This window comes from Trichechus manatus, unplaced genomic scaffold (assembly GCF_000243295.1).
Source record: "Trichechus manatus latirostris isolate Lorelei unplaced genomic scaffold, TriManLat1.0 scaffold00100, whole genome shotgun sequence".
Taxonomy (NCBI): Eukaryota; Metazoa; Chordata; class Mammalia; order Sirenia; family Trichechidae; genus Trichechus; species Trichechus manatus.
Genome location: NW_004444036.1, coordinates 3,478,442 through 3,488,470, shown reverse-complemented (window position 1 = coordinate 3,488,470; position 10,029 = coordinate 3,478,442). Strand labels below are relative to the sequence as shown.

Sequence of the window (10,029 nt, the reverse complement as noted above, 5' to 3'; positions counted from 1 at the left end):
TGTGTGCTGCTTTGGAGGGTTTTTTTTTCTATTTGTTTTTTATATGACTGTATTATAAAACCAGCTGAAGGGAGTCATGTGATGCGAACATTTGTTTTAGAGTGTCTTAAAACCACTGGTGTATCCAAACCAACATAACATTTTTATTTTCCAACACTGCTGAATTAGGGTCCAAATGCCTTATAAGTAAAAATAAATTCTTATTTTAAAATATGTAATAATAAAGTGTGAGGCTGATGGTTGCCATGTTTGATCAGGAGTCCTGATTTAGAGTGCCTGTAACTAGAATCATGAAATGGTAGAGCTGGCAGCAATCAGGTCCAGCCCAATGTGTTCCTCGGAGCCCCCAGAGCTTCCCTGTGATATTTTTGGCGACCTGGGTGGGAGATGAGACAGTTGAACCAGAGCAGCTCTGTTGTTAGTTGTTTTGTGTTGGAGTTCTGGAATACATTTAAGTGTGTTTCCTATTTGACAAATTGCTAAAAGTATTTGGCTGCTTTAAAGAAATTTTGGAAGTTGACCGAACTTTCATTATGCCCCTCATTTTCCGGCCCCCCATTTTACAGACGAGGGTGCTGAGGGCCAGAGCTGCAATGTGATTACCTAAGATCATGTGTTTGGGAGAGCTCAATTGGGACCAGAGCCCAATCTCTAGTGTCCTGACTCCTGGCCCAGAATCTTCTCCTCCTAGCTTGCTGCCCCTCCAATATTCCTCCACATTATAGGTATCACTTGGGGATCATCAAGAAATATGGAGTGGGAGCCCTATGTCAGGGTCTGGGGATGCAAAGAGGGATGAGACATGATGCAAGTACCTCTTTTTATCTAAAAGTTCTCCTTTTCTGGTGCTTTCCAGATAATTCCATATCTAATGCCTCACTCATAGAACAGCATAGCTGGGGTGATGGAAGTGTTCTAAAATTGGTTTATGGTGATAGTCACGTAACAGTATAAATGTATTAAAATTCATCAAACTGAACACTAAAAGTAGATGAATTTTATGGTAGATAAATTATATTTCATTAAAGCTGTTTTTAAAAAAAAGTCAGGAGTACACCTGCCTTCCCTATCCTGTGGGGAAATTGTGAGCCTAAAACAAAATGGCCCTGTGAAACATTTTAAAGGCATGATATAGTACTTTCTTGTTAATGTTTTCTCACTGTGTTGGTTATAAGTCAATTCGACAGTCATGTGTTGACCCGCTACTATATGCCAGGTCCTGATGTAGCAAAGGAAGAATTGAGGAGTGAAAGAGAATGACAAAGATGTATTGGAAGAGGCTATTTTTATTTTATTTGTTTATTTATTTTGCCAGACCAATAGTTAAGTTTTTCAGAGGAGGTAACTAGAAGCTTCCCCTTCTTCTACTGAGTTCTTCATATCAGGGTGACTTCTGCTTTGAGTATTGACTATCTGGACCACAAGGTAGTGTTAAGCAATAGTGTTATGAAGTCATAACAAGTGGTGCAGAGGCAGGACCTGTGAAGTTGTTTATTTCTCCAGGCAGCTCCACAGTGTCAGGGCCCAGGGTCCACTCCTCTGTGGTTATCTTGGTAGTCCTCTCGTGGTTGAAATCTGGCTGTTGGAGCACCAAACATTATACTGTCTTCCAGCGATGCTACACGCAGAAAGGCAGGAGCAACTATTTTCCTCAGGTCTCTCTTTTTGGCAGGGAACAAAATCTGGCTCCCTCCCCAGCAGATTTCCCCTCACATCTCATTGGCTGGAAGCAGATCACATATCCACCCCTAAACCAGTCACTGACCAACAGGAGTGAAACTAACATTATTTGCTTAGATATATTTTAGTCATCCTTGGGGCTGTAGGAGGGGTCTGTATTCCTGAAAATCATACCTGAACAAATCAGGATTCTGTGACCTCAGAAGGGGGCGAGGCCTGGCTGATAGGTAGTCAACCAACAGTGTCTACCTCACTTACTTGGCTTCCCCCACCCCCTCGCTGACTGAAAGGAATGGAAACATGACCTGCTCCTTCATTCTTTGTTGGCTATGGGTATCTGATCTTTTTGTAGAATGTCTGCGGTTTCCATCCAAAGAATTATTCTGAAAGGCGAGACTCTGCAGGGCGGTTCTTCAATGATAGTGTATTTGTTTCAGTGTTGTAAGTTTTGAGGTTGGGTAGTCATATTTCACTAGCACAGTCAATAGGAAAATTGGTAAGGAACTGTCATTATCCAATTTAAAGATGCTTAACTTTTTCCCTCCCTTTAGAACATTTGACTGATTCAGAATTTGGGAGGTTTGCTATTACTAATTAAAGAGAGGTAGGACGTTGGTGGGCTTAGGAATATTTAGTAGGCATTTTGGTATTGATGGGATTTTAACACAAGTTACTGAGCAAAAGCCATCGGGGCAGAGAATGTAAGATGTAAGACCTAAGGTTTCCAACGCTAGGGTAGGGGGTGTAACTGCTAGCTTCAAGCCATTGGATGGAAAACCAAAACATCCACACAGAAGCAGTCAATCCCTCTCCTTCCCTCTCTGTCTGTCATATCTCAACCCATAATACACTGTATCTGTATTATGGATTTTTTATTGGCTTTATTTTATATATCACTTTCTTTGATTGATGAGACATTAACCATAATAAAGAAACACATTTCAGTGATATAAACTGTACTAGGGACAATATAATTGATACTTACACATATAACTCTAGGTTATGATCTCTCTGCAGGAACTGGCCCAATCCTTGGGAAATATCTAAAGCCATCCAAAGCCATTGGGATTGTTGACATTGATGCAGAATAATAAATGCCTGTTCCAGGAGATACTAATTCTCTTGTATTTTTTTTCCCACCTTCTGTCTTGAGTCATCAGACCCTAGTTATCCATGTCTTAACTTCTCAACTACCTTAAAAATATTTTAACACAAATGTTTTCACCGTTTTAACTGGTACTTTTGTGTAATTAGAGAAGATTTAACATTTACATCATTAGATAGACTTTCAAAAGCTCATAATTCAGACCTGTTTGAATTGATTTTGAGTGACCTTGGTATTTGTCCCTCTTTGGAGAGGGCTGGTGCATGTACTTGCTGATAAATAACTCCATCTATGAATAGGCAGGTTCACATGTGTGTGTAAAGAACATTTGATCAGTGCAAATTTATATACATGTGTTCACATACAAACACATCATCATCTGCCTCTTAAGACATACCATAATGGGATCATTTTTCATTGTATAATGTACCACATCTGCTTTGTAACATATACAAATACCTTGTTTCTGATTTAGTGATGTAGGGAAGAAGGCAGTGAGGCAAAGTTCGAAGTTTTTGCTCTTTGTAGGTTGTATCAGCTTATGTATGCACCCAAATAATATATAAAATGGCACATGTCTATTTTCTTGAGACCAAGGAAACATTTTTGCTTTTCTGCCTGAGAGAAATTAAGTAGTCATGGCATTTCATGACAGCACATGATTTGGGAGGGAAAAAATGAAAACAATAAACATGCATGAGCCAGAAATGAGCAATCTGAGGTCATTTTCTGAGGATGACTGTCTCTTTATGCAGTGGTACTATCCTACCTGTTCAGCGTGCTTTTCCCTGAAGTTAGTGTGCTAGAGAACAGCCTCTCCTGGTCCAGCTCATTAGATAAAGCATTTTAAAGGTTGTGTTTTCTTTCTTCCTACAGCCAAGGATTACTGCAAAGTAATATTTCCGTATGAGGCACAGAATGACGATGAATTGACAATCAAAGAAGGTGATATAGTCGCTCTCATCAATAAGGTAAACAAAAGTTCTCTCCTGCCATGTAAACTGTGAAACTCTTTGGGGTGTTGACTGTAGAGGGCAAGCTTTTGTTTAAGCCCTTGAAGCACTTGGTTTTCACAGGCCCATGGTGAGCATCTTTTCGGGTGATCAGGCCAAGACCGATGAATCCAGGTGAATGGACTCCGTGAGAGGTGAACAGATTCTGTTTGCTTTGGGCCAGTTGCAGATTTGCATGTCCTTGCAGAAAACATCAGCCCCAGAACGGATAACCCCAAAGGTGGCCTGCTTGGCTGGAGCCCTGCCCTCCGCAGCAGCCGCGCTGTGAAGCTCTGTGTCATCAGTGTCCAAGGAGGGGCTTTGAAAAAGCAGGTCATGCCTCGCAGGCCAAACACGCTTCAAGAATGTTTGCTGTTGAGATCAAAGGCAGGTGGCATCCTGAGGGAATTTCTCCTGTCTTGTTTGGGCTAAGAGGTTCGGATGATTTTATTATCATTACAGGCAGAGCCCTGTAAACTGGAGAGCTATAAAATCTGTGTAAAGGGACGCCATTTAACCAGGCTTTGACTGTGTGATGTTTATGTTTTTGTGCAATGGTGCTTGCCAAGTAAGTGGTTGAAAGATGTTTTATTTAAATGATTCCTGGAATATGTGGCCTTTTCTCTGAAGGTCAGGGTTGTTATGATGGTGGAATATGATTAAAAGCTGAACAGTCTTTAATATGTGTCAGGTGGTTTTATTCTTGTGTCCAGGTGAGTGGCAGGGAACTGTAATTCCCTTAGCACAGGTGTGACTTGGAGGTCATCATGGCTACCTGTGCAGACGCGGGGCTTTGGCAGGATGGAGGATGTAGTGAAAGAGAGGAAGGGGTTGGGGTTGGGGGAAGGCCCAGGAACCTACTACCTCTGGCCATTACTGGGAAGGAGGGCCCACGGGGCTGCCACACCTCCACCCAGGGCCTACCTTTATAATCAAGGATGGTTACTCTCCAAAAGGGCTTTAGAGGGTGTATGTTTTAAGTGCCTTAATCCAAAGATGCCAGGGAACTGATGACTAGAGAGGGTAAGTAGCTTGCCCAAGGTCAAGTTTCTTGAGTGAGAGAGCTTGGTCCTCTCACCCCCTCTGCATGAGAAGGGCTGGGCCTTTCTGAATAGCAAATGATCCCCCTGCTTCTCAGATCACTCCAGAACTTGGCCATCTTTGTACCTATAAACATACTCTCCCCTTAAGTTATTTCAGTATATTGCTGTAGGTGTGGAACGTGGCAGGAGAAGATCAGAGAAGGGGAGAAATGGCTCCCTTGTTCCTTTCTGCAAATGAGGCCAGCTCGGGTTTTCTCTTTTTCATCCCCTCTCCCTCGCCCTCATGTGGGGCCTCAATTTCTTATACACAGTGCATTTCCTATTTTTAACCATACCTTTAGCCAAACAAACAGAATAAGGAAGTTGTTAAATGGGCGTGAAGCATAATGCAGATACTTCAGTAATTAGCACAGATGTTTGGTTTTTGTGATACAGGTAAAGGGGTGGAGCCCTTTCCCCCGTGATGACAAAGCAACCAGAGAATTAAATAACTGCCGTTCTCTGCAATGGGTGGGTCTATTTTCCTGGTTTTTGTTTTTGTTTTTGGCAGGACAGCAGCCTCTTTTTAATTGAAAACAGATGCACCGACGTACCAGCTGTATCAGTAATGTTTAATGAGGTTTTGGAAAAAGAAAACACCATGGATGGTTCTTACCTGAGCACATCTATTTCTGTCTTAATGCATATATTCCAGTCCTTACCCTTATAAATACATATCATGATGAGAACACATTCATCTTGATTATTTTGACCCTACATCCCAGCCGGAGGTCCAGTGTGATAAAAAGAATCTGATTTGTATTGAGATCATAGTCCAACAGGGACTCTCTACGGGTAACATCCACACAGGACAGAGAAATAAGCAGGCGGGTGTGAAAGGCTGCTGTCAGGAGTTTCCCTAAGGTGACGTCACATTTACCCAGTTTAATCAATTAATGTATTTAAAAGCAGTTTGGAAACTGTAACACAACCTACAGATATTAATATTGCATTTCCAAACCGTGAACTGGTCATCTTCCCTATATACCTGGTTCCTTGACTGGCTTGCCTACTAATCCTGCCACTTGGAACTAGAATTCCCGTATCATTGCACCACTTGGTCCCCCGGGTCCCCAAGCCAAGCAGCGCCAGAACCTGCAGACACTTTCTTCCTAAGTCCTCTCCCCAGCTCCTAACACCACAGCCCTTCTTTTGTATCCAATAACAGTGCTTTGCTCAGTAACCCCTCTGTTCCAAGGACCATCTTAGTAAATTCCTTTTTCCTTTATTGTAAAAACCAAAACCAAACCCTTGCCGTCGAGTGGATTCTGACTCATAGCGACCCTATAGGACAGAGTAGAACTGCCCCATAGGGTTTCCAAGGAGCGGCTGATGGATTTGAACTGCTGACCTTTTGGTTAGCAGCCCAGCTCTTAACCACTGTGCCACTAGGGCTATATTCTCTGGGCACTCAGTTCCCCAAGTGGTCTGGCCTCAATCTATCTGCCTGGCCTTGGTCCACGTGGCTGTTCCACATGAATCTTCTCAGTACTGCCTGTGTGTCTTTAGGCATGTTACTCAACCCCTCTGAACCTAAGGGTCCTAGGCCGTAAAGCAAGGGCTGTTGTGGGGATTTACTAAGACACTGTGTATGAAGTGCCTCTCACAGGGAGGAGGCCACTAGTGGTACCTGGACTCTGGCGATTGTCACTTCCGTTTTGGCTGCTTTCCCATACCTCAGCTTCCTGAGAATGCGAGGGCTCTTGTGGCTGGGCCCAGTTTGCTGCTGGAGCTGGATGTCATGCTGTAAGTAGGTAAAAACAGTGAAAAGTCTACCAAAAATAGTTAAGAATTCACAGTGGCTGAGATTTTAGGAAGAAGTTGGAAAGACAGTGTGCCATATTTTGCCTGCTGAAAGTGGGGGAAATCGAGTCTGCGTCTGTAAAACTCTGTTGATGTTACAGAGAAGTCTTAACCTCCTCCCCCGGGAGGAATCTCCTAGAACTTTACGTAGATGAGTGTGAGCTATTGCTATTGTAAAATGAAGAGTTTTACCATGATTTGTTGTATATGCATTTCAAGATGTGTGAGTTGAGGTGAGAAGCCTGAAGTACTGTTCTCTAAATTGAGTTGCCCTTGCTGTAGAGCTTTCTCGGTTGGCCCCGCATTCCGCCCGATGGTTTCCTTTGGTAGTCAGTGAAGGGGGTTTCCTTTGCCCTGTTTTACTGCACTAGGTAGGGCAGGAGTCACAGGACAGGCATTGCTGTAGTTTCTAATCTTAGATTGTCAGTTCATGTAGCTTTCTAGAAAATGAACCACACACCTTTAGTGGGTGCCTATAAATCCTCCGCAGCTCCGGAAATAATGTGTGAAGACCCGAACTATTTGTGTGTATCCTTGGAAACTAGGATTAAATGTGGCAACCCAAATAGTTCGTTTTTTAGTTTATTTATAAAGAATTCTTGTGGATTTGGGAAAATTTCCACTCGTGCAGAACACACCTGTGTTTAGCTTTTATTTCCAGTCACTCAAAAATAGCTGCCTCTTCTGAGTTCCTGCCGCCCTCATCCCTGCCTTCTCAATTTGTACTCAGAGCAATTTGAAAAAGTTCAGAAGCTTGGGGTCTGTTTTCCAACCGGACGCTCCCTGGAAAGGGCTAGGAACAGCTCTGTGGAAGCCAGGCGGGACTCAGCTGTCAGGGTGGCTGCCATCAGGGACTGTGTCTTGCCCTGGGCCTGGCCACTTGAGGCAGAAGGAGCTCAGCTGTGCAGAGGGACAGTGTTCTTGCTCTTGGCCTCTGAGCCATAGCACTTTCCTCCCAGCCCCCTCAAGCCTGGGAGGAAGGGATCCTGAGATGACCCCTTTGTCACCAAGGATCTTCAGGTGTTTCCTGTAAAAAAGGTTCCCATTGGGCAGCTGTGTCTTTGACCCCTAACACAGCCAACACAACCCCCATGTTTCTTCATTGTTGGAAGCATATTAACAACATAAACAGTAAGAAAGAGAGTATTATTGACTACATTCATGTATTGGTGGAGATGGAGGGAAGGGAGAGAAAACAGTACAAGCCAGCATTGATGTTCATGGGAGGAAACCAATAGGTGCAACCTAAAGAAAGAGGGGGCCCATAGTATCATATAAAGGTAGAAATATAACGGTAACCACTAGAAAAAAAAAAATACAAACTGGGAGTTTTGCCTTTTCCTAGGGAGCCCTGGTGGCATAGTGGTTAAGAGCAACGGCTGCTACCCAAAAGGTCGCCAGTTTGAATCCACCGTCCACTCCTTGGAAACCCTATGGGGCAGTTCTACTCTGTCCTGTAGGGTCTCAATGAGTCGGAATCGAGTCAATGGCAACTTTGGTTTTTTGGGGAGTTTAGGGAGGTATCAAACCAGAGATCCCGAATGTTTGGAGCTAGACATGCTGTGAGGGCGGAGGTAGAACTGAATCTTAACTAACCCATTCCAGAGATGAGGAAACTGAGGCGCAGAGAGGTTCAAGAACCTGCGCAAGAACAACAGCTAGTAAGCTGTGAAGCTCGATTTTGCCTCAGGCAGTCTTAACTCCAAACCCTACACTGAGCCTGGGGGCTCACGACCTGGAACTCACGGTCTAGGGTAGGAACAGAGGAACAAACAGACGAATGGAGGAGGGCTGGGACAGAGGTCAGTCCTGAGCGCTGAGGGAGAGAATTGGTTCTGGGGATGAGCCACAAAGATGAGACAGATGTTGCCCCCACCCTTGGGGGACATAGAATATAGCGAGGACAGTGAGATAGAGGCCCTCTCCAGCCTGCCAACTTTTCCGAGGATGTGGGAAGCACAGCCAGTTGCAGGGAGGAGAGGTGGGCGGTGAGTTGGGGGCCAGGAAGGGTAGGACTTCAGTAAGGAGAGGCTTTAGAGGGCGTTCCACGGGAGGGACGCAGAGTGAGCCATGATAGAGGGTATGAAAGAGCGGGAGTGTTGGGGCTCAGCAAGAAAGCTGGCGAGTGGCCATGGGGTAGGGAGCAGCTGGGAGCCAGGCTGAGGACCCCACACGTGGTCCGTATCCCCCTAGGTTCTACTGCTAGCTTGCTTTGATCCCTTGGGCAAGTCAGCTAGGTGCTCTGTGCCTCAGTTTTCTCATTTGTAAACTGGAGAGGATTCCAACACCCTAAAGACCTGGCAGTCTGCTTCCGTAAATATTACAGCCTAGAAAACCCTATGGGACAGTTCTATTCTGTCACATGGGGTTGGTGTGAGTCGTAATTGACTCCACAGCACCCAACAACAACTTATCTCCCAGGTGAGAAGGAAGAGAGATTGTATGTATAGAAGAGCTCTGCAAAGAAGCGACTCTCACAGCTGGCAGATGCTCAGCAGAGGATTAGACTGGCAAGACTATACTGGTCCCTGCAGGGCTGTTGCTTCCCAGCGCAGTACCCCTCTGGGCCACTGGCAGCGAGAGCCCAGGACCCCTCATCACTGCTCCTTTTTCCTCATGAAGCTCTCCTGAGTTCAGCACCTGTCTTACCTCCCAACAGCCCTGGGTGTTAGGTGGGGTTATGGGTCTTCCCTCTAGATGCAAAGGAGAAACAGGCACAGAGCATTTAAGCAGCTTTCCCAGGGGACTCAAAGCAAGTCAGTGGGAGAGCAGGGCAAAGGTCACCTCCTGACTCCTTGTCAGGTGCTCCCTTGACTCCTGCTGCACTGGGCCTTTGGAGCAGGCAGGGTGGTAACTGAAACCTGAGCTGGTTCTCCTTCAGGGATGTCACGGCTTGTGGGGGATGGGGCTCAGTCACTCCCAGAGGTGATCTTGTCTACCTGTTGAGAGTCATCAGTTGTTTCTGGGTATCTAGGGCAAGTACTCACTATTATTTAGCAGAAAAACAATAGGATCACAACATTACCCCATCCACTGGTTTCTGACACTTTTGTCTGTGTCTCCATATTTCTTACATATTAGGGTCAGGACGTCACAGTGGTGGTTTCTGGATCATCCACAACTTTTAGATTCCATACTTGTCATCTCTTAAGAAGGGAATGATAGCAAGTGCAGAGGGAAGTGATGAGCTGGCTCAGGGCTCATGTTGGTCCCTGTTGTGCCCCCAAGCCCTCTTCTCCCGCTTCCTTCTTCCCCTGCCCCGTGGACTTGGAGGTCCTCTTTTCTCCCTTGTCCTGGGTGCCCATTAGTTTTCTGCTTGCTGTTTCCAGTTAGCAAGATGGGAATACGCCAGAAGCAGAATGGTGGA

The 10,029-nt window shown here is 45.1% G+C and overlaps 1 protein-coding gene across 7 annotated transcripts in view; it reads left to right on the top strand.

Moving 5' to 3' along the window:
* SH3KBP1 (SH3 domain containing kinase binding protein 1) overlaps positions 1 to 10,029 on the top strand; it is a 407,394-nt gene that overhangs the window by 298,001 nt on the left and 99,364 nt on the right. For all 7 annotated transcript variants that reach the window (XM_023737269.1, XM_023737268.1, XM_023737267.1 and 4 more), the window contains one exon: positions 3,662 to 3,756. In XM_023737269.1, the coding sequence (XP_023593037.1) occupies positions 3,662 to 3,756 (95 nt within the window). The remainder of the gene's footprint in view (positions 1 to 3,661; positions 3,757 to 10,029) is intronic.